Source organism: Tachypleus tridentatus, chromosome 3 (genome assembly GCF_004210375.1).
Source record: "Tachypleus tridentatus isolate NWPU-2018 chromosome 3, ASM421037v1, whole genome shotgun sequence".
Taxonomy (NCBI): domain Eukaryota; kingdom Metazoa; phylum Arthropoda; class Merostomata; order Xiphosura; family Limulidae; genus Tachypleus; species Tachypleus tridentatus.
The window spans coordinates 115,610,915-115,636,373 of NC_134827.1; the positions used below are offsets into that span (position 1 = coordinate 115,610,915).

At 33.9% G+C, this 25,459-nt stretch overlaps 1 protein-coding gene across 3 annotated transcripts in view; it reads left to right on the plus strand.

Annotated features, from left to right (window-relative positions):
- The window catches only part of LOC143247828 (gamma-aminobutyric acid receptor subunit alpha-6-like), a 71,715-nt gene extending 57,092 nt beyond the window's left edge, over positions 1-14,623 (plus strand). For all 3 annotated transcript variants that reach the window (XM_076496349.1, XM_076496350.1, XM_076496351.1), the window contains 3 exons: positions 601-753; positions 1,584-1,822; positions 14,183-14,623. In XM_076496349.1, the coding sequence (XP_076352464.1) occupies positions 601-753; positions 1,584-1,822; positions 14,183-14,485 (695 nt within the window). In that variant the 3' untranslated portion in view covers positions 14,486-14,623. The remainder of the gene's footprint in view (positions 1-600; positions 754-1,583; positions 1,823-14,182) is intronic.
- Positions 14,624-25,459: the final 10,836 nt, after the last annotated feature.

Below are 25,459 nucleotides of genomic sequence, written 5' to 3' on the forward strand. Positions count from 1 at the left end.
GTGGTCTGGCGAGGGCGAGCCCTTAAAATACCTTTTATCTTATATAAATCATCAATTTTAATAAAAGAAATAATAGGCCTTTTGTCTATTATCATGTACTTAGATACGTACTCAACACGCACTACAAATATTAAAAACAATCATTATGTTTGTCATTTCGCCGTTAGAAGAGGGGGTAAGTTGAAATCAAGGGGGATAATTTGAAATCGATTTCATGTTACTCCCCCGATACTCTGAAAACGATTTCATATTATCGGGGGGTAACTTGAAAACGGGAGTAATTTGAAATCGTTACACCGGGGTTCAGAAACGAGCACGTGGATGAATTACTTCTCTTATTTAATACTATTCGAAGCAGTGTAATAAAGTATCAATAATATAATTGTCTATTTATAACTAATACTTAACTATAACGAAATACAATATATGTAACACAGTGTATAACAATCACATTTCACTTCATCTTTTTATTACTAGTTAAATATATATATAAATACCACGTATTTGTTTCCCGTTTCATAGACCTGCTGCTCGGCATTAGATTGATAATTCATTTCGTCTCTCAGTTCTCAAGAACAATTTTAACTCTTTGTTTCTTAGGAGAAACTTCAACGTTACTGGCAAGATTTATACTGATACGACGAAGGGGTTACTTCATTCTCCAAATCTACACACCTTGTGCTATGATTGTAGGAGCTTCGTGGGTGGCTTTCTGGATAAACCGGCACGATGCTGCCGGCCGAGTAGCAGTCGGTGAGTCTGGTACAGTCGAAACGTGTCTGTTCCATCTTCTGAGTAGGTTCTGAAGACACAACGACTGTTACACTAGTGAACCCTTGTGCCAATTTAGATTGTATTCTTAATTATACATTTACTGCTTTGTTGTGGTTGTTATTTCAAATTATCTAACACACAGGACCACCATAACACGTTATCACAAATTATCTAATATACAGAACCACCATAACAAGTTACCACAAATTATCTAACACACAGGACCACCATAACACGTTATCACAAATTATCTAATATACAGAACCACCATAACACGTTACCACAAATCATCTAATGTACAGGACCACCATAATACGTTACCATAAATCATCTAATGTGCAGGACCACCATAACACGTTACCACAAATTATCTAATACACAGAACCACCATAATTTACCAAAAATTATCTAAAATGCAGGACCACCATAACAAGTTACCACAAATTATCTAATACACAGGACCATTATAACACGTTTCCGTGAATTATCTAATCACAGGTCCACCAAAACACGTTACCACAAATTATCCAATAGACATTAAACGTCAGCCAACTATTTGAGTATAAACATTAAACGACTCACATCAAGATGTTTCACCATTGTGTATCAGAGTGTATAATAATGGCATTAACACTAATACGTCTCAAACTAAGTAAGTTTTATTAGTATTAATGGAATTTGTAAGACAATAAGAGTTGAATTATTTAAAGCGAGTCTTAAGTTACTACACCTTATAAGAAAGATTTATAGAATCTTAACACTTATATTCATCATAATTTACGTTTAACTCACAGAGTTTTCTCTGCTAGGTGCTATGACTGTGCTAACCCTAGTTACAATGGGTTTCGGAGGAAGAACTTCTCTTCCTAAAGTGGCCTATCCTACTGCCCTAGACTGGTTTCTTATTATGTGTTTCGCTTTTGTGTTTGCTGCCATGGTGGAATATGCCTGTGTGCAGCTAATGGAACGTTTTGATGCAGAAAGACTACGTGAATGTCTTCAACACAGAGAAGAAACCAACCCAGATAATTCAGAGGAAGACAGCAAGGTGTGTCCTGTAAAAGCCACGAGTGTTAAGTCATTAGTTCAAATTGTCAAGCAGGAAAGCAAGATAATTACAGCAAGGACTACAAACAGTCCTTGTCTCAGGTTTAAACTGACATAATGTATGTCTTATCAGTAACAGTTCTTGTCTCAGGTTTAAACTGACATAATGTATGTCTTATCAGTAATAGTCCCTGTCTCAGGTTTAAACTGACATATGTCTTATGAGTAACACTCCTTGTCTCAGGTTTAAACTGACATAATGTATGTCTTATCAGTAACAGTCCCTGTCTCAGGTTTAAACTGACATAATGTGTGTCTTATCAGTAACAGTCCTTGTCTCAGGTTTAAACTGACATAATATATGTCTTATCAGTAATAGTCCCTGTCTCAGGTTTAAACAGACATAATGTATGTCTTATCAGTAACACTCCTTGTCTCAGGTTTAAACTGACATAATGTATGTCTTATCAGTAACAGTCCTTGACTCAGGTTTAAACTGACATAATGTATGTCTTATGAGTAACAGTCCTTGTCTCAGGTTTAAACTGACATAATGTATGTCTTATCAGTAACAGTTCTTGTCTCAGGTTTAAACAGACATAATGTGTGTCTTATCAGTAACAGTCCTTGTCTCAGGTTTAAACTGACATAATGTATGTCTTATCAGTAACAGTCCTTGTCTCAGGTTTAAACTGACATAATGTATGTCTTATGAGTAACAGTCCTTGTCTCAGGTTTAAACTGACATAATGTATGTCTTATCAGTAACAGTTCTTGTCTCAGGTTTAAACAGACATAATGTATGTCTTATCAGTAACAGTCCTTGTCTCAGGTTTAAACTGACATAATATATGTCTCATCAGTAACAGTCCTTGTCTCAGGTTTAAACTGACATAATGTATGTCTTATCAGTAACAGTCCTTGTCTCAGGTTTAAACTGACATAATGTATGTCTTATCAGTAATAGTCCCTGTCTCAGGTTTAAACTGACATATGTCTTATGAGTAACACTCCTTGTCTCAGGTTTAAACTGACATAATGTATGTCTTATCAGTAACAGTCCCTGTCTCAGGTTTAAACTGACATAATGTGTGTCTTATCAGTAACAGTCCTTGTCTCAGGTTTAAACTGACATAATATATGTCTTATCAGTAATAGTCCCTGTCTCAGGTTTAAACAGACATAATGTATGTCTTATCAGTAACACTCCTTGTCTCAGGTTTAAACTGACATAATGTATGTCTTATCAGTAACAGTCCTTGACTCAGGTTTAAACTGACATAATGTATGTCTTATGAGTAACAGTCCTTGTCTCAGGTTTAAACTGACATAATGTATGTCTTATCAGTAACAGTTCTTGTCTCAGGTTTAAACAGACATAATGTGTGTCTTATCAGTAACAGTCCTTGTCTCAGGTTTAAACTGACATAATGTATGTCTTATCAGTAACAGTCCTTGTCTCAGGTTTAAACTGACATAATGTATGTCTTATGAGTAACAGTCCTTGTCTCAGGTTTAAACTGACATAATGTATGTCTTATCAGTAACAGTTCTTGTCTCAGGTTTAAACAGACATAATGTATGTCTTATCAGTAACAGTCCTTGTCTCAGGTTTAAACTGACATAATATATGTCTCATCAGTAACAGTCCTTGTCTCAGGTTTAAACTGACATAATGTATGTCTTATCAGTAACAGTCCTTGTCTCAGGTTTAAACTGACATAATGTATGTCTTATCAGTAATAGTCCCTGTCTCAGGTTTAAACTGACATATGTCTTATGAGTAACACTCCTTGTCTCAGGTTTAAACTGACATAATGTATGTCTTATCAGTAACAGTCCCTGTCTCAGGTTTAAACTGACATAATGTGTGTCTTATCAGTAACAGTCCTTGTCTCAGGTTTAAACTGACATAATATATGTCTTATCAGTAATAGTCCCTGTCTCAGGTTTAAACAGACATAATGTATGTCTTATCAGTAACAGTCCTTGTCTCAGGTTTAAACTGACATAATGTATGTCTTATGAGTAACACTCCTTGTCTCAGGTTTAAACTGACATAATGTATGTCTTATCAGTAACAGTCCTTGACTCAGGTTTAAACTGACATAATGTATGTCTTATGAGTAACAGTCCTTGTCTCAGGTTTAAACTGACATAATGTATGTCTTATGAGTAACAGTTCTTGTCTCAGGTTTAAACTGACATAATGTGTGTCTTATCAGTAACAGTCCTTGTCTCAGGTTTAAACTGACATAATGTGTGTCTTATCAGTAACAGTCCTTGTCTCAGGTTTAAATTGACATAATATATGTCTTATGAGTAACACTCCTTGTCTCAGGTTTAAACTGACATAGTGTATGTCTTATGAGTAACAGTCCTTGTCTCAGCTTTAAACTGACATAATGTATGTCTTATCAGTAACACTCCTTGTCTCAGGTTTAAACTGACATAATGTGTGTCTTATCAGTAACAGTCCTTGTCTCAGGTTTACACTGACATAATGTGTGTCTTATCAGTAACAGTCCTTATCTCAGGTTTAAACTGACATAATGTATGTCTTATCAGTAACAGTCCTTGTCTCAGGTTTAAACTGACATAATGTATGTCTTATGAGTAACACTCCTTGTCTCAGGTTTAAACTGACATAATGTGTGTCTTATCAGTAACAGTCCTTGTCTCAGGTTTAAACTGACATAATATATGTCTTATCAGTAATAGTCCCTGTCTCAGGTTTAAACAGACATAATGTATGTCTTATCAGTAACAGTTCTTGTCTCAGGTTTAAACTGACATAATGTATGTCTTATGAGTAACACTCCTTGTCTCAGGTTTAAACTGACATAATGTGTGTCTTATCAGTAACAGTCCTTGTCTCAGGTTTAAACTGACATAATGTATGTCTTATCAGTAACAGTCCTTGTCTCAGGTTTAAACTGACATAATGTGTGTCTTATCAGTAACAGTCCTTGTCTCAGGTTTAAACTGACATAATGTATGTCTTATGAGTAACACTCCTTGTCTCAGGTTTAAACTGACATAATGTATGTCTTATGAGTAACAGTCCTTGTCTCAGGTTTAAACTGACATAATGTGTGTCTTATCAGTAACAGTCCTTGTCTCAGGTTTAAACTGACATAATGTGTGTCTTATCAGTAACAGTCCTTGTCTCAGGTTTAAACTGACATAATGTATGTCTTATGAGTAACACTCCTTGTCTCAGGTTTAAACTGACATAATGTATGTCTTATCAGTAACAGTCCTAGTCTCAGGTTTAAACTGACATAATGTATGTCTTATCAGTAACAGTTCTTGTCTCAGGTTTAAACTGACATAATGTATGTCTTATCAGTAACAGTTCTTGTCTCAGGTTTAAACTGACATAATGTATGTCTTATGAGTAACAGTCCTTGTCTCAGGTTTAAACTGACATAATGTATGTCTTATCAGTAACAGTCCTTGTCTCAGGTTTAAACTGACATAATGTATGTCTTATGAGTAACACTCCTTGTCTCAGGTTTAAACTGACATAATGTGTGTCTTATCAGTAACAGTCCTTGTCTCAGGTTTAAACTGACATAATGTATGTCTTATCAGTAACAGTCCTTGTCTCAGGTTTAAACTTACATAATGTGTGTCTTATCAGTAACAGTCCTTGTCTCAGGTTTAAACTGACATAATGTATGTCTTATGAGTAACACTCCTTGTCTCAGGTTTAAACTGACATAATGTATGTCTTATGAGTAACAGTCCTTGTCTCAGGTTTAAACTGACATAATGTATGTCTTATCAGTAACAGTCCTTGTCTCAGGTTTAAACTGACATAATGTCTTATCAGTAACAGTCCTTGTCTCAGGTTTAAACTGACATAATGTATGTCTTATCAGTCTCAGGTTTAAACTGACATAATGTCTTATGAGTAACAGTCCTTGTCTCAGGTTTAAACTGACATAATGTGTGTCTTATCAGTAACAGTCCTTGTCTCAGGTTTAAACTGACATAATGTATGTCTTATCAGTAACAGTCCTTGTCTCAGGTTTAAACTGACATAATGTATGTCTTATGAGTAACAGTCCTTGTCTCAGGTTTAAACTGACATAATGTATGTCTTATGAGTAACAGTCCTTGTCTCAGGTTTAAACTGACATAATGTATGTCTTATCAGTAACAGTCCTTGTCTCAGGTTTAAACTGACATAATGTATGTCTTATCAGTAACAGTCCTTGTCTCAGGTTTAAACTGACATAATGTATGTCTTATCAGTAACAGTCCTTGTCTCAGGTTTAAACTGTCTCAGGTTTAAACTGACATAATGTATGTCTTATGAGTAACAGTCCTTGTCTCAGGTTTAAACTGACATAATGTATGTCTTATCAGTAACAGTCCTTGTCTCAGGTTTAAACTGACATAATGTATGTCTTATCAGTAACAGTCCTTGTCTCAGGTTTAAACTGACATAATGTATGTCTTATCAGTAACAGTCCTTGTCTCAGGTTTAAACTGACATAATGTATGTCTTATCAGTAACAGTCCTTGTCTCAGGTTTAAACTGACATAATGTATGTCTTATCAGTAACAGTCCTTGTCTCAGGTTTAAACTGACATAATGTATGTCTTATCAGTAACAGTCTCAGGTTTAAACTGACATAATGTATGTCTTATCAGTAACAGTCCTTGTCTCAGGTTTAAACTGACATAATGTATGTCTTATCAGTAACAGTCCTTGTCTCAGGTTTAAACTGACATAATGTATGTCTTATCAGTAACAGTCCTTGTCTCAGGTTTAAACTGACATAATGTATGTCTTATCAGTAACAGTCCTTGTCTCAGGTTTAAACTGACATAATGTATGTCTTATCAGTAACAGTCCTTGTCTCAGGTTTAAACTGACATAATGTATGTCTTATCAGTAACAGTCCTTGTCTCAGGTTTAAACTGACATAATGTATGTCTTATCAGTAACAGTCCTTGTCTCAGGTTTAAACTGACATAATGTATGTCTTATCAGTAACAGTCCTTGTCTCAGGTTTAAACTGACATAATGTATGTCTTATCAGTAACAGTCCTTGTCTCAGGTTTAAACTGACATAATGTATGTCTTATCAGTAACAGTCCTTGTCTCAGGTTTAAACTGACATAATGTATGTCTTATCAGTAACAGTCCTTGTCTCAGGTTTAAACTGACATAATGTATGTCTTATCAGTAACAGTAACTGACATAATGTCTTATCAGTAACTTGTCTCAGGTTTAAACTGACATAATGTATGTCTTATGAGTAACAGTCCTTGTCTCAGGTTTAAACTGACATAATGTATGTCTTATCAGTAACAGTCCTTGTCTCAGGTTTAAACTGACATAATGTATGTCTTATCAGTAACAGTCCTTGTCTCAGGTTTAAACTGACATAATGTATGTCTTATCAGTAACAGTCCTTGTCTCAGGTTTAAACTGACATAATGTATGTCTTATCAGTAACAGTCCTTGTCTCAGGTTTAAACTGACATAATGTATGTCTTATGAGTAACAGTCCTTGTCTCAGGTTTAAACTGACATAATGTATGTCTTATCAGTAACAGTCCTTGTCTCAGGTTTAAACTGACATAATGTATGTCTTATCAGTAACAGTCCTTGTCTCAGGTTTAAACTGACATAATGTATGTCTTATCAGTAACAGTCCTTGTCTCAGGTTTAAACTGACATAATGTATGTCTTATCAGTAACAGTCCTTGTCTCAGGTTTAAACTGACATAATGTATGTCTTATCAGTAACAGTCCTTGTCTCAGGTTTAAACTGACATAATGTATGTCTTATCAGTAACAGTCTCTTTAAACTGACATGTCTCAGGTTTAAACTGACACATAATGTATGTCTTATCAGTAACAGTCCTTGTCTCAGGTTTAAACTGACATAATGTATGTCTTATCAGTAACAGTCCTTGTCTCAGGTTTAAACTGACATAATGTATGTCTTATCAGTAACAGTCCTTGTCTCAGGTTTAAACTGACATAATGTATGTCTTATCAGTAACAGTCCTTGTCTCAGGTTTAAACTGACATAATGTCTTATCAGTAACAGTCTTGTCTCAGGTTTAAACTGACATAATGTATGTCTTATGTAACAGTCCTTGTCTCAGGTTTAAACTGACATAATGTATGTCTTATCAGTAACAGTCCTTGTCTCAGGTTTAAACTGACATAATCTTATATGTCTTATCTCAGTAACACATAATGTCCTTGTCTCAGGTTTAAACTGACATAATGTATGTCTTATGAGTAACACTCCTTGTCTCAGGTTTAAACTGACATAATGTATGTCTTATTAGTAACAGTCCTTGTCTCAGGTTTAAACTGACATAATGTATGTCTTATCAGTAACAGTCCTTGTCTCAGGTTTAAACTGACATAATGTATGTCTTATCAGTAACAGTCCTTGTCTCAGGTTTAAACTGACATAATGTATGTCTTATCAGTAACAGTCCTTGTCTCAGGTTTAAACTGACATAATGTATGTCTTATCAGTAACAGTCCTTGTCTCAGGTTTAAACTGACATAATGTATGTCTTATCAGTAACAGTCAGGTTTAAACTGACATAATGTGTCTTGTCTCAGGTTTAAACTGACATAATGTATGTCTTATCAGTAACAGTCCTTGTCTCAGGTTTAAACTGACATAATGTATGTAACAGTTATCTCAGGTTTAAACTGACATCCTTCCTTGTCTCAGGTTTAAACTGACATAATGTATGTCTTATCAGTAACAGTCCTTGTCTCAGGTTTAAACTGACATAATGTATGTCTTATCAGTAACAGTCCTTGTCTCAGGTTTAAACTGACATAATGTATGTCTTATCAGTAACAGTCCTTGTCTCAGGTTTAAACTGACATAATGTATGTCTTATCAGTAACAGTCCTTGTCTCAGGTTTAAACTGACATAATGTATGTCTTATCTCAGTAACAGTCCTTGTCTCAGGTTTAAACTGACATAATGTATGTCTTATCAGTAACAGTCCTTGTCTCAGGTTTAAACTGACATAATGTATGTCTTATCAGTAACAGTCCTTGTCTCAGGTTTAAACTGACATAATGTATGTCTTATCAGTAACAGTCCTTGTCTCAGGTTTAAACTGACATAATGTATGTCTTATCAGTAACAGTAGGGTTTAAACTGACATAATGTATGTCTTATCAGTAACAGTTTGTCTCAGGTTTAAACTGACATAATGTATGTCTTATCAGTAACAGTCCTTGTCTCAGGTTTAAACTGACATAATGTATGTCTTATGAGTAACAGTCCTTGTCTCAGGTTTAAACTAGTAACAGTTCTTGTCTCAGGTTTAAACTGACATAATGTAACAGTAACAGTCCTTGTCTCAGGTTTAAACTGACATAATGTATGTCTTATCAGTAACAGTCCTTGTCTCAGGTTTAAACTGACATAATGTATGTCTTATCAGTAACAGTCCTTGTCTCAGGTTTAAACTGACATAATGTATGTCTTATCAGTAACAGTCCTTGTCTCAGGTTTAAACTGACATAATGTATGTCTTATGAGTAACAGTCCTTGTCTCAGGTTTAAACTGACATAATGTATGTCTTATCAGTAACAGTCCTTGTCTCAGGTTTAAACTGACATAATGTATGTCTTATCAGTAACAGTCCTTGTCTCAGGTTTAAACTGACATAATGTGTGTCTTATCAGTAACAGTCCTTGTCTCAGGTTTAAACTGACATAATGTATGTCTTATCAGTAACAGTCCTTGTCTCAGGTTTAAACTGACATAATGTATGTCTCAGGTTTAAACTGACATAATGTATGTCTTATCAGTAACAGTCCTTGTCTCAGGTTTAAACTGACATAATGTATGTCTTATCAGTAACAGTCCTTGTCTCAGGTTTAAACTGACATAATGTATGTCTTATCAGTAACAGTCCTTGTCTCAGGTTTAAACTGACATAATGTATGTCTTATGAGTAACAGTCCTTGTCTCAGGTTTAAACTGACATAATGTATGTCTTATCAGTAACAGTCCTTGTCTCAGGTTTAAACTGACATAATGTATGTCTTATCAGTAACAGTCCTTGTCTCAGGTTTAAACTGACATAATGTATGTCTTATCAGTAACAGTCCTTGTCTCAGGTTTAAACTGACATAATGTATGTCTTATCAGTAACAGTCCTTGTCTCAGGTTTAAACTGACATAATGTATGTCTTATCAGTAACAGTCCTTGTCTCAGGTTTAAACTGACATAATGTATGTCTTATGAGTAACAGTCCTTGTCTCAGGTTTAAACTGACATAATGTATGTCTTATCAGTAACAGTCCTTGTCTCAGGTTTAAACTGACATAATGTATGTCTTATCAGTAACAGTCCTTGTCTCAGGTTTAAACTGACATAATGTATGTCTTATCAGTAACACATAATGTATGTCTTATGAGTAACACCCTTGTCTCAGGTTTAAACTGACATAATGTATGTCTTATGAGTAACTTATTTAAACTGACATAATGTAATCAGTAACAGTCCTTGTCTCAGGTTTAAACTGACATAATGTATGTCTTATGAGTAACAGTCCTTGTCTCAGGTTTAAACTGACATAATGTATGTCTTATCAGTAACAGTCCTTGTCTCAGGTTTAAACTGACATAATGTATGTCTTATCAGTAACAGTCCTTGTCTCAGGTTTAAACTGACATAATGTATGTCTTATCAGTAACAGTCCTTGTCTCAGGTTTAAACTGACATAATGTATGTCTTATCAGTAACAGTGTATGTCTGTATGAGTAACTTGTCTCAGGTTTAAACTGACATAATGTATGTCTTATCAGTAACAGTCCTTGTCTCAGGTTTAAACTGACATAATGTATGTCTTATGAGTAACAGTCCTTGTCTCAGGTTTAAACTGACATAATGTATGTCTTATCAGTAACAGTCCTTGTCTCAGGTTTAAACTGACATAATGTATGTCTTATCAGTAACAGTCCTTGTCTCAGGTTTAAACTGACATAATGTGTGTCTTATCAGTAACAGTCCTTGTCTCAGGTTTAAACTGACATAATGTATGTCTTATGAGTAACACTCCTTGTCTCAGGTTTAAACTGACATAATGTATGTCTTATGAGTAACAGTCCTTGTCTCAGGTTTAAACTGACATAATGTATGTCTTATCAGTAACAGTCCTTGTCTCAGGTTTAAACTGACATAATGTATGTCTTGTTAACCTCACATAATGTATGTCTTATCAGTAACAGTCCTTGTCTCAGGTTTAAACTGACATAATGTATGTCTTATCAGTAACAGTCCTTGTCTCAGGTTTAAAGCTGACATAATGTATGTCTTATGAGTAACAGTCCTTGTCTCAGGTTTAAACTGACATAATGTATGTCTTATCAGTAACAGTCCTTGTCTCAGGTTTAAACTGACATAATGTATGTCTTATCAGTAACAGTCCTTGTCTCAGGTTTAAACTGACATAATGTATGTCTTATCAGTAACAGTTCTTGTCTCAGGTTTAAACTGACATAATGTATGTCTTATCAGTAACAGTCCTTGTCTCAGGTTTAAACTGACATAATGTATGTCTTATGAGTAACAGTCCTTGTCTCAGGTTTAAACTGACATAATGTATGTCTTATGAGTAACAGTCCTTGTCTCAGGTTTAAACTGACATAATGTATGTCTTATCAGTAACAGTCCTTGTCTCAGGTTTAAACTGACATAATGTGTGCAGTCTTATCAGTAACAGTCCTTGTCTCAGGTTTAAACTTGACATAATGTATGTCTTATCAGTAACACTCCTCCTTGTCTCCATGGTTTAAAACTGACATAATGTATGTCTTCATGAGTTCCTTGTCTCATCTGGTAGTAACAGTCCTTGTCTCAGGTTTAAACTGACAATGTGTGTCTTATCAGTAACAGTCCTTGTCTCAGGTTTAAACTGACATAATGTATGTCTTATGAGTAACAGGTCTCAGGTTTAAACTGACATAATGTATGTCTTATCAGTAACAGTCCTTGTCTCAGGTTTAAACTGACATAATGTATGTCTTATCAGTAACAGTCCTTGTCTCAGGTTTAAACTGACATAATGTATGTCTTATCAGTAACAGTCCTTGTCTCAGGTTTAAACTGACATAATGTATGTCTTATGAGTAACAGTCCTTGTCTCAGGTTTAAACTGACATAATGTATGTCTTATCAGTAACAGTCCTTGTCTCAGGTTTAAACTGACATAATGTATGTCTTATGAGTAACAGTTCTTGTCTCAGGTTTAAACTGACATAATGTATGTCTTATCAGTAACAGTCCTTGTCTCAGGTTTAAACTGACATAATGTATGTCTTATCAGTAACAGTCCTTGTCTCAGGTTTAAACTGACATAATGTAAACTTATCAGTAACAGTCCTTGTCTCAGGTTTAAACTGACATAATGTATGTCTTATCAGTAACAGTCCTTGTCTCAGGTTTAAACTGACATAATGTATGTCTTATCAGTAGTAGGTTTTAAACTGACATAATGTATTCTTATCAGTAACAGTCAGGTTTAAACTGACATAATGTATGTCTTATCAGTAACAGTTCTTTCAGGTTTAAACTGACAGTCTTATGTCTTAAACTCCTTGTCTCAGGTTTAAACTGTATAATGTCTTATCAGTAACAGTCCTTGTCTCAGGTTTAAACTGACATAATGTATGTCTTATGAGTAACAGTCCTTGTCTCAGGTTTAAACTGACATAATGTGTGTCTTATCAGTAACAGTCCTTGTCTCAGGTTTAAACTGACATAATGTATGTCTTATTTAAACTTGTACATAATGTGTCTTATCAGTAACAGTCCTTGTCTCAGGTTTAAACTGACATAATGTATGTCTTATGAGTAACTTATCCTTGTCTCAGGTTTAAACTGACATAATGTATGTCTTATGAGTAACAGTCCTTGTCTCAGGTTTAAACTGACATAATGTATGTCTTATCTCAGGTTTAAACTGTAACAGTCCTTGTCTCAGGTTTAAACTGACATAATGTGTGTCTTATCAGTAACAGTCCTTGTCTCAGGTTTAAACTGACATAATGTATGTCTTATCAGTAACAGTCCTTGTCTCAGGTTTAAACTGACATAATGTGTGTCTTATCAGTAACAGTCCTTGTCTCAGGTTTAAACTGACATAATGTATGTCTTATGAGTAACAGTCCTTGTCTCAGGTTTAAACTGACATAATGTATGTCTTATCAGTAACAGTTCTTATCTCAGGTTTAAACTGACATAATGTGTGTTTTATCAGTAACAGTCCTTGTCTCAGGTTTAAACTGACATAATGTATGTCTTATCAGTAACAGTCCTTGTCTCAGGTTTAAACTGACATAATATATGTCTTATCAGTAACAGTTCTTGTCTCAGGTTTAAACTGACATAATGTATGTCTTATGAGTAACAGTTCTTGTCTCAGGTTTAAACTGACATAATGTGTGTCTTATCAGTAACAGTCCTTGTCTCAGGTTTAAACTGACATAATATATGTCTTATCAGTAACAGTCATTGTCTCAGGTTTAAACTGACATAATGTATGTCTTATCAGTAACAGTCCTTGTCTCAGGTTTAAACTGACATAATATATGTCTTATCAGTAACAGTCCTTGTCTCAGGTTTAAACTGACATAATGTATGTCTTATGAGTAACACTCCTTGTCTCAGGTTTAAACTGACATAATGTATGTCTTATTAGTAACAACCTTTGTCTCAGGTCTAAACTCACATAATGTATGTCTTATCAGTAACAGTCCTTGTCTCAGGTTTAAAATGACATAATGTATGTCTTATCAGTAACAGTCCTTGTCTCAGGTTTAAACTGACATAATGTATGTCTTATGAGTAACACTCCTTGTCTCAGGTTTAAACTGACATAATGTATGTCTTATTAGTAACAACCTTTGTCTCAGGTCTAAACTCACATAATGTATGTCTTATCAGTAACAGTCCTTGTCTCAGGTTTAAATTGATATAATGTATGTCTTATCAGTAACAGTCCTTGTTTTAGGTCTAAACTCACATAATGTTTGTCTTATCAGTAACAGTCCTTGTCTCAGGTTTAAATTGATATAATGTATGTCTTATCAGTAACAGTCCTTGTTTTAGGTCTAAACTCACATAATGTTTGTCTTATTTGTAATAGCCCGTCTGTTGTGTTTAAATTGACGTATTGCATGTCTTGCCAGTAACAGCCCCTTATATTTGGTTTAAACTACCTTAATGTATGTTTTGTCCGTAACAGTCCGTTGTTGTCTGAGTAACATGTGCTTGGTGTACTCTGATGTCAGGGGTCAAAGTGAAGAGTTTACGTGTGGTGTTTCTTTGTAACCCAGAGTGATGAGGTGAACCAGGAATCATCGACAGGTGAACCGGAGGATCCAGAAGATGTTCAGTTGAACATGGAGTCTGACAGAAGTTTTACAAACACGTTCAGAAGTCGCTTCAGAAAGAAAACGAACAAGATTTATGAATATGTTAATTGTGACGTATTAACATCTCGAGCTGACCAGGTTGACGCTTACTCTAGGGTTGTCTTTCCTCTCACGTTCACCATCCTCAACCTTCTATACTGGGCTTTATATCTGTACATTATTAGTGACGAAATTCCAGAAGACCTGACCCAGCAGGAGTTGTGACGATTTGTTTATATTAAGCTATTTTTAAACTTGTAGAAACATAAGCCGAACCTCACACAGCTTGTTTACCAATAGGAAACCTGCCTTCGTGAAAGTATGAAACTGAAAAAAAAACATTTATATCACTACCATGTGTGACTTCACACAAATATCCATTAAAATAAAGTGATTTTGAGTTTTGTAATGTGGTTAATCTCTTTAGATTTCAAACATAAAATGTTATGATGTTTGGGTTACAATAATCTATTTTTAGAACAAAGTAGATATTGTTACTTCCATCGTGTCAGTCAGATAAGGCTAAAGCCCAAACGAAAATCAAAAACACAGAGGAAAATTATGGTTACCGTACTGAGTCAGTTTCTTTCATTAGCAAATAAACAAAAACAATGAGGTATCCGAGAACAGAACCTACGTACTCTTAAAATGATTGGAACAACAATTAGAACACAGAATATAAACCTAACAGTATTGGAACAACCATTAGAACACATAATATAAAACTAACAGTATTGGAACAACCATTAGAACACAGAATATAAACCTAACAGTATTGGAACAACCATTAAAACACAGAATATAAACCTAACAGTATTGGAACAACCATTAGAACACAGAATATGAGCCTAACAGTATTGGAACAACCATTAGAACACAGAATACAAACCTGACAATACTAGAAACCCCATTAGAACACAGAATATAAACCTGACAATACTAGAAACCCCATTAGAACACAGAATATAAACCTGACAATATTAGAACAACTATTAGAACACAGAATATAAACCGGACAATAAAGGAGAATCCATTAGAACACAGAATATAAACCTGACAATGCTGGAAAAACCATTAGAACACAAAAACCTAACAATAGTAGAATAATCCGTCCAACAATGACCCTAACTTTAACAATATTGGAACAACCGTTAGAACACAGACTATAATCCTAACAGTATTGGAACAATCCTTCCAACACTGAACGTAGCCTTAACAATATTGGAACAACCGTTAGAGCACAGACTATAATCCCAACAGTATTGGAACAATCCTTCCAACACTGAACGTAGCCTTAACAATGGTGGAACAACCGTTAGAGCATAGACTATAATCCTAACAGTATTAGAACAATCCTTCCAACACTGAACGTAGCCTTAACAATAATGGAACAACTGTTAGAACACAGACTATAATCCTAACAGTATTAGAACAATCCTTCCAACACTGAACCTAGCCTTAACAATGGTGGAACAACCGTTAGAGCACAGACTATAATCCTAACAGTATTAGAACAATCCTTCCAACACTGAACGTAGCCTTAACAATGGTGGAACAACCGTTAGAGCACAGACTATAATCCTAACAGTATTAGAACAATCCTTCCAACACTGAACGTAACCTTAACAATAGTGGAACAACCGTTAGAACACAGACTATAATCCTAACAGTATTGGAACAATCCTTCAAACACTGAACCTAGCCTTAACAATAGTGGAACAACCGTTAGAGCACAGACTATAATCCTAACAATATTGGAACAATCCTTCAAACACTGAACCTAGCCTTAACAATAGTGGAACAACCGTTAGAGCACAGACTATAATCCTAATAGTGTTGGAACAACCCTTCAAACACTGAACCTAGCCTTAACAATATTGGGCAAACTCTATAAGCACAATATCTTCCTATCAGTCTAGCAGACGGCGCTCATTAAATGGAAGAAGTATATACTGTAGTTTTATCTTCCAGAAAAAACCCACAAGATTCATTATTAACAATGGTTACGTTATCTACGAGAAGAAACCCATATGTAAAACTTTGAGTGGACGTAGATTTTAGTGGTTTACTGCAAAGAAAAGTAAACTCACAGTTTTAATACATGTTATAAGAAGGTTAATCACTACAAAACACAGATAACACATTGATTTCTATAGTGTTTTACAAAACACAGCTAACACATTGATTTCTATTGTGATTTACAAAGCACAGATAACACCTTGATTTCTATAGTGTTTTACTAAACACAGATAACACCTTGATTTCTATAGTGTTTTACAAAATGCAGTCTGTAATGATTGTGATCTTTATTACTTCTAGCCTTGAAATAAATAATAGCTTTCACAGTCACTTGTGGCTCAGCAGTAAGTCTGAGGGTTTGTAACACTGGAAATCTGATTTTGATGCCCGTTATGGGCAGAGTATGGATAGCCCTTGGAACAGCTTTGGGCATAACAACAAACGACAATAAAACTTCTACTTTGAATTTTAAAATCATGTAGATTTAAGGGTTAGGTTAAAACTACAACACAGCTGGTTTGCTTTAACATTTTAAAGGTATTTATATATGTTTGAATCCTAATGACATAATTATTAGTCAGTAGGTTCCTCGTCTTCTCAAAGTTTTCGGAATGTTTTTTTGTTTGTTTTTTAAACTTTGCGCAAAGCTACATGACGGCTCTTTGAACCCGCGACCTTCGTATTACGAGTCGAGCGCCTTTTCGAAATGTAATACTTTAAGTTTTTCACTGCTCGCTTTAAAACTTTATTATCATGTTTGTAATACAAGAAAAAACAAATAATTTAAGAATGCTGTAATTCCGTTCCATCTGATTGTCTCTCTTTCCACACAGAAAATATTATTCTTCAATTTTCATCTTTACATGAAATTTCCGGTTTATACAGCTACCACTAGATGGCGCTATATAAATATCCAATTGGAAATTGATCTCTTACTTTTACAGATCGTATATTAATTTATTTTTCTTATTACCTCCTAAGACCTAGAATATCGATGTTTTATTTACGTTAATATCAAACTGTGAAAGTAGATTTTAAATGATTCGTATATTTATGTAGATGATGCTGTTGTAACTAGTAGTAAAGAAAACAATATGTGTATTTAAAGATTATATCACAGATTTATATAAATGGCGCTGTAGGAACTATTAGTAAATAAAAAAGTATATTTAAAGATAATATCTGGGATTTATTTGGAAAGCGCTGTAGTAACTTAGTGGCTCAGCGGTAAGTATGAAGGATTATAACACCAATAACCAGATTTCGATACCTGTAATTAACACACCACAAATATTCCCTGTGTAGCTTAACCCTAAACAAACTTTTTCTCGTCAGAGGTAAAATTGAAAATATTATTGGTTACATAGACGATTAATGTATCCTTTCGTTTACTATTTTTACCTATTTACCTCTTCCAGGGCCACCAGTACAACTTAGATTAGCAAGACAAAGAAATACAGTTACGCCTTAATTAAAATAATAATAATAATTTCGATATAATATTTGGGAAGTTTTATCAGGACTTCAAAAATCTATAAGTAATATATTATTTTTTTCTTTTTCTTCTCACTCGATGTATTTGCGATAAAAATATCGACCGGACTATTTTTTATGATGGAATAACTTCAGTATTCGTAGATGAGTGAATTTGTTGTCATTCGTTTTGTGTTTGGCTCATTTTCTAATATACTGATTATTGCACAACTAAGATCACAATATTTAAAATATCTTACCAATTTATCTGGCTTTGTTTGTACAAAGAAATCAACTACTAACACTGTAGAAATGCAAGAGGACATTTCAATTTGTTCAGACCACAAATTTCAGTTCTGCTGTGTTCACCGTGGGGAAACGGATCCCGGATTCTAGTATTATAAGTAAAAAGACGTACTGTTGTCCTGTTGGGGGACATAAGGGAATTAAGTTGGAATCCTTTCCTGTCTAGTTTTAATTTTGTTTCTCGATCTCTCCCAGAAATTTCCAAAGATCAATACGTTCCAAACAAGAAATGTTGAAAAGTTACCAACAACAAGTGTAATCCAACATGGTTTCTTTAAGAACTGTCCGCCTGAAGGGTTTAAATTCGAAGGCTAATTTGATTCGCGATCAATATTCAATATTCTTAATGAAACTCGAGACACAAAGCACTTGTTTCAGTCCCTAATGGTATTTGCTCAACGAAAGATGGACGTTAGAAAGGAGAGCGTCAACTTTCTGGGGAACTTCTCGCTCCCCCTGCAGTAGTTCAGCAATAAGTATGAAGGTTCATGACACCCATCAGAAAAAAACACCTTTTAATGAGCGTGATGGGCAAAGCACAAATAGCTCACTGTATAACTACGCATTCTGCTACAAACAGTCACTGTGGTAGTATACACTCAGAACATAGCACCTACCAATGTAAGTTCTCAAAGCTCACACTACAAGAAGCTATGACCTTTACCAGTGTAAGTTCTCGAAGCTCACACTACAAGAAGCTGTGACCTTTACCAGTGTAAGTTCTCGAAGCTCACACTACAAGAAGCTATGACCTTTACCAGTGTAAGTTCTCGAAGCTCACACTACAAGAAGCTATGACCTTTACCACTGTAAGTTCTCGAAGCTCACACTACAAGAAGCTGTGACCTTTACCAGTGTAAGTTCTCGAAGCTCACACTACAAGAAGCTGTGACCTTTACCAGTGTAAGTTCTCGAAGCTCACACTACAAGAAGCTGTTACCTTTACCAGTGTAAGTTCTCGAAGCTCACACTACAAGAAGCTGTGACCTTTACCAGTGTAAGTTCTCGAAGCTCACACTACAAGAAGCTATGACCTTTACCAGTGTAAGTTCTCGAAGCTCACACTACAAGAAGCTGTGACCTTTACCAGTGTAAGTTCTCGAAGCTCACACTACAAGAAGCTATGACCTTTACCAGTGTAAGTTCTCGAAGCTCACACTACAAGAAGCTGTTACCTTTACCAGTGTAAGTTCTCGAAGCTCACACTACAAGAAACTATAACCTTTACCACTGTAAGTTCTCGAAGTTCACACTACAAGAAGCTATGACCTTTACCACTGTAAGTTCTCGATGCTCACACTACAAGAAGCTACAAACCCGACTTTGGTTTGACACAAAAAGTATAGAGAGCGCTACAAGCGGAAACAATTCTTCCCTTTGTTTCTACATTGTTTGATGCAAAGTCGCACAATGTACTGTACCCACAAATAAAATAGAACCTCGAATTTTAGTGCAATAGAACTTCAGATAATCTAGAGCGACTTGAAAGGTATCAATTTTTTCTTTAATGGTTAACTTTGTTTTTATAATGTATTAACTGCGAATTATTGCAACCATTTTTACTGTATACTTAATGAATTGGACCACCTTTTCAATTTCAGAGATAATTCCGTTATGTCTAAACTCCTTTATTAAGAAAAACTTTTAACATGTACGATTTCTTATAATTATTTCAACGGTTTTTTCATTAATAATGGGTTATACTAAAGTAAACAATGTAAGTAAATATGCATGGGGACCTGATATAATAGTATAAAATAAACAAAATTAGTAAGTGTGTATGGGGATTTTATAAAAAGGTATAAAATAAACAATATAAGTAAAAGTGTATAAGGATTTCATACTACAAAATAAACGAAAAAATATAAGTCAATGTTTATGGGGACTTTGTACAATGCTATAAAATAAGCAATATAAGTCAATGTTTATGGGGACTTTGTATAATGGTGTAAAATTAACAATGTAAGTAAATATGCATGGGGACCTGATATAATGGTATAAAATAAACAGTCTAAGTAAATGTGTATGGGGACTTTAGATAATGATATAAAATAAACAATCTAAGTAAATGTGTATGGGGACTTTAGATAATGATATAAAATAAACAGTCTAAGTAAATGTGTATGGGGACTTTAGATAATGATATAAAATAAACAATATAAGTAAATGTGTATGGGGACTTTAGATAATGATATAAAATAAACAATCTAAGTAAATGTGTATGGGGACTTTAGATAATGATATAAAATAAACAATCTAAGTAAATGTGTATGGGGACTTTAGATAATGATATAAAATAAACAATCTAAGTAAATGTGTATGGGGACTTTAGATAATGATATAAAATAAACAATCTAAGTAAATGTGTATGGGGACTTTAGATAATGATATAAAATAAACAATCTAAGTAAATGTGTATGGGGACTTTAGATAATGATATAAAATAAACAATCTAAGTAAATGTGTATGGGGACTTTAGATAATGATATAAAATAAACAATCTAAGTAAATGTGTATGGGGACTTTAGATAATGATATAAAATAAACAATCTAAGTAAATGTGTATGGGGACTTTAGATAATGATACAAAATAAACAATATAAGTAAATGTGTATGGGGACTTTAGATAATGATACAAAATAAACAATATAAGTAAATGTGTATGGGGACTTTAGATAATGATATAAAATAAACAATCTAAGTAAATGTGTATGGGGACTTTAGATAATGATATAAAATAAACAATCTAAGTAAATGTGTATGGGGACTTTAGATAATGATATAAAATAAACAATCTAAGTAAATGTGTATGGGGACTTTAGATAATGATATAAAATAAACAATATAAGTAAATGTGTATGGGGACTTTAGATAATGATATAAAATAAACAATATAAGTAAATGTGTATGGGGACTTTAGATAATGATATAAAATAAACAATCTAAGTAAATGTGTATGGAGACTTTAGATAATGATATAAAATAAACAATCTAAGTAAATGTGTATGGGGACTTTAGATAATGATATAAAATAAACAATCTAAGTAAATGTGTATGGGGACTTTAGATAATGGTATAAAATAAACAATATAAGTAAATGTGTATGGGGACTTTAGATAATGATATAAAATAAACAATCTAAGTAAATGTGTATGGGGACTTTAGATAATGATATAAAATAAACAATCTAAGTAAATGTGTATGGGGACTTTAGATAATGATATAAAATAAACAATATAAGTAAATGTGTATGGGGACTTTAGATAATGATATAAAATAAACAATATAAGTAAATGTGTATGGGGACTTTAGATAATGATATAAAATAAACAATATAAGTAAATGTGTATGGGGACTTTAGATAATGATATAAAATAAACAATCTAAGTAAATGTGTATGGGGACTTTAGATAATGATATAAAATAAACAATCTAAGTAAATGTGTATGGGGACTTTAGATAATGGTATAAAATAAACAATATAAGTAAATGTGTATGGGGACTTTAGATAATGATATAAAATAAACAATCTAAGTAAATGTGTATGGGGACTTTAGATAATGATATAAAATAAACAATATAAGTAAATGTGTATGGGGACTTTAGATAATGATATAAAATAAACAATATAAGTAAATGCATATGGGTATTTGTATAATGTTTTGTTTTTATATTAGGCTATCTGCTGTTTCGACCACGAGGATTCAAAACCATGATTTCAACGTTGTTACTTTGTAAACACTAATCTTTACCGACAACTTATTACGCACGAAGCTGTACAATCTGTGCTCCGATCGCCGCGTGTTTCGAAACCCTAATTTTTAGCGCCGAAAGCTAAATTTCTCACCATTAATCTACCATGGGGTGGGTGAAGAGACGATATATTTCGCTCCGTTTTTCCTGATTAGTAAAGAATGCTATTTCAGATTTTTTTGTTGTGTTCTTTGAATATATGTCATAAGATAAACCCAAACAAATCTCAATATTAATAAAGTTAAATTGTTAACTTCCAGCCCCAAGGTATCTTTGAATCGTCATACGTTGTTAGTATCGCCATCTGTTATCCCAAACACAAACTAATACTAATCTTCTTTGCCAAGTGTTTTTGTTTTGTTTTGATTTTTTTTTTTACTACATTACAAACCAAAAACCTGAGTAACTGGAAGAGTTGAAGGAAGATGTTTCGTTTTTGCCGATGTAGAAAACGGTAATTTTACAATTTATATAACTTTAGCACTGACACGGTTCAAACAGATTTCTATAGGTCTACTCTCTAAAATAGTGTATTATTTGACTTTGGAACATTCGATTCTTTGTATTATTTAAACCAGTATATTTTATAAACGTCATCAGATCAATAGTAATTAAAGAAGATAATATTTTAATATTTTTTAAATAAACAATTCAATTCCTTGCTGGTTTCAGATGTAAATTGTTTTTTTATACTTTCCGGTTAACCAGCGTCGTTTATTTGTTTGACGTAATCATCTACATTAGAGTTTTTCACATTTAGTTAATACGTTAACTATAAGGGAAGACATGCGAAGAAAACAAGTGAAACATTTAGTTAATACGTTAACTATAAGGGAAGACATGCGAAGAAAACAAGTGAAACTTATAAAAAAACATGTTTGTTTGTTCAAGAAAAAGCCACAATGAGCTGTGTCTACTGTGGCCAATTTCAACCAGGACTTTAACGTTGTACATACGTAGAGCTAACCATATCCAATCAGAGGGCTGTCGCAAGAAATATTATTATATTAGTTCAGAAGTGGTTCTAAGTTTTAGGGATGACACGACATTTTTCATTTGACAAAAATTACTAACCAGAAGAACGTTTCAGACACTTTCTACTCTGACAAAAACCGTATCTTTAATCTTAATTTGTCAACTTGTTGAAAAAACCCAGATTTTGAGAGATGGTTGTTCAAAGTGAGCAAAACTATTATATTTCCCAGTTACTGTCTCTTCACTCGAAGTATGGAAGTTCAAATTGTCTATAAAATATCTTTTACGTTGACAAATTTAATTAACTTCACAACTGGTGAATGGCTGATCAATTTTATTTTCAAAATTATAACAAACATTTTAACTACTGTTGTAAATGATGTTCCAATAAAGCAGATTAGCGTTGACTTGATTATTATTGATTAAAAACGTAAGAAACAGAAGCGAACGTAATGACTCTGGGATTCGTTTAAACCTTATTATTGAAAGTTTAAATAAAATGAAATTCCTTGGATACCGTTCAGAACATCCTATAAACATCATTCTAATAACGGAAGAATAGGGTTTATAGCTAATCATATCTGACTGAAATGGATGGAACTCGTAGGTTATATTAATTCGCTATCCTGTGGTGTCCTCTGTTGTTCTTCCATGAAACTAATTCAGTAATTTTGAAGAAGAAATAAAGGATGAAAAATAAAAACAATTTACCGCTCAGCGCACGAAGATAGTAATAATATAATTTTTGTTTCCACTATCAGAATCATGGGGGCGCGTCAGTCTCGAAGATCCGAGAACCACAAGACAAGACGATTTTTCTTTTAAGACGACGATACAACTTATGTCAAACCAAACGACTTCTTACTTCAGTTATAAACTGTTTTGAGGCTTAATTTAAATATTTTTATTTAAAAATATAATGTTGTATTAATAGGACAAAAAATATCAGATAAAAAATAGCTCCATTCATAGAGACTGAATGGTTTGTTAATTTTCTAAAATTAGCTACAAGTGGTTACGTTCCTTAAAGCAGCGTAACATATTTTACTACAACGTTTAAATTGTTATGTTACTTCAGTGAACTTTGTCACTGTAATAATAGTACTTATCACTGTCAGTGAGAACATATACCTCTATTACTGTCACAAGAGAATCAATACATTTTGTTGGAATGATTCGCCTCAACTTCAAACTTATAAACATCGAGTTAAAAAGAAAGTCGATTCACCAACGTAACTTTTGCGACAATAACTATGATAGAGTGTTTCTCATTACAGGATACGGACCATCTGTTGTAATTATTCATGGCGTTTTTATCATCAAACTGAAAGTCGACCACATTCATTAAGTTCTGGACCAATTGATCAGAATGTACGGTAGAGGGTGCTTTTAGTACGGCGCGTTAAAACACAGACCTCTCTAACATTTCATAGTTAAAATATGTTCATTCCTCTTGGTCAGTATCGGTTATTGTGATGCGCCTTTTTGTTCTTACGGTTTCTGAATTCTAGAGATCACTGTTCCTTTGTGGAACGTCTGTCCCTACACGACATCTGGGAGTGATCAATCAGCTCCTTGTAGGAGTTAGAAGAACTAATACAAGTAATACAAATGGTAAAATACATTTATTATTACTATATAGCCTCCCTTTCCCCAGTCACTCAGCAGTACGTCTGCGGACTTACATCACTAGAAACCGGGTTTTGATACCCATGGTGGGTAGGGTAGGGTGTGTAGCTTTGTGCTTAATTGGAAAGAATCAAACGAACGTAGAAACGATTACCATATTGTACCATAATTACCATATCAGTACCTGCCTTGTTAATTCATTTGTCTTCTAAACGTTGGAATAAGGCCCTGTATTACTGATTACTGTGGAAGGTATGTACCTATATTTGTAATTTCAGTAGGTGGATGTCTTTTACTTTGTTTCTTTTTGTCATATATCCTTACTCTGCGCTTTGTACGTTAGAGATGTGTTCTTAGTGCACAGTTACATAAGACTTTCTGAACTCTGCCCAATGCGGGAAATCAAACCTATGATTTCAACAACATAGCTTACCGTTGTCGAGAGGTTTCTATTGATTGAAGCAGCCAAGCTTGTGTTCAATATAAAACTATATTTTAAAATGATCTCCCCTTGTCTCTCAGATATTGTCTTCCCTTGTCTCTCAGATATCGAGTGATTTCAAAAGGTTTCTCAGTGAAGAATAAACGATCTATTCTGCCCGACTTCGTTACACGTCCCCAAGTGTCGTATTGAAGAACTATTTAAACATTCATACTGTGTTTAACCTTTTCTATCAACGATTTATGTATTTCTGGAAAGCAGTTTGGTCAGAATTAGAAAGACCATACGTATGTATGGCACTGCTGTAATTTGATATAGCTTAATACGGCGTTCTTGTTTGTATCTGATTCGATTTAGAGAGATAATCGAATCTCAAACCAATAATCCTTTAATTACCATGTGATTGACACAATAAACACCTTTTCCTAATAAGGTTAAGTCATCCTTTGAAGTTTATTACATCAGAGTAAGTATCACCATGATAAGGTAAGAAATCCTTTACAGTTTCTTACGTCAGAGTAAGTACCATCACAGTGAGGTTAAGTCATATTTTACAGTTTCTTACATCACAGTAAGTACCATCAAAGTGAGGTTAATTCGTC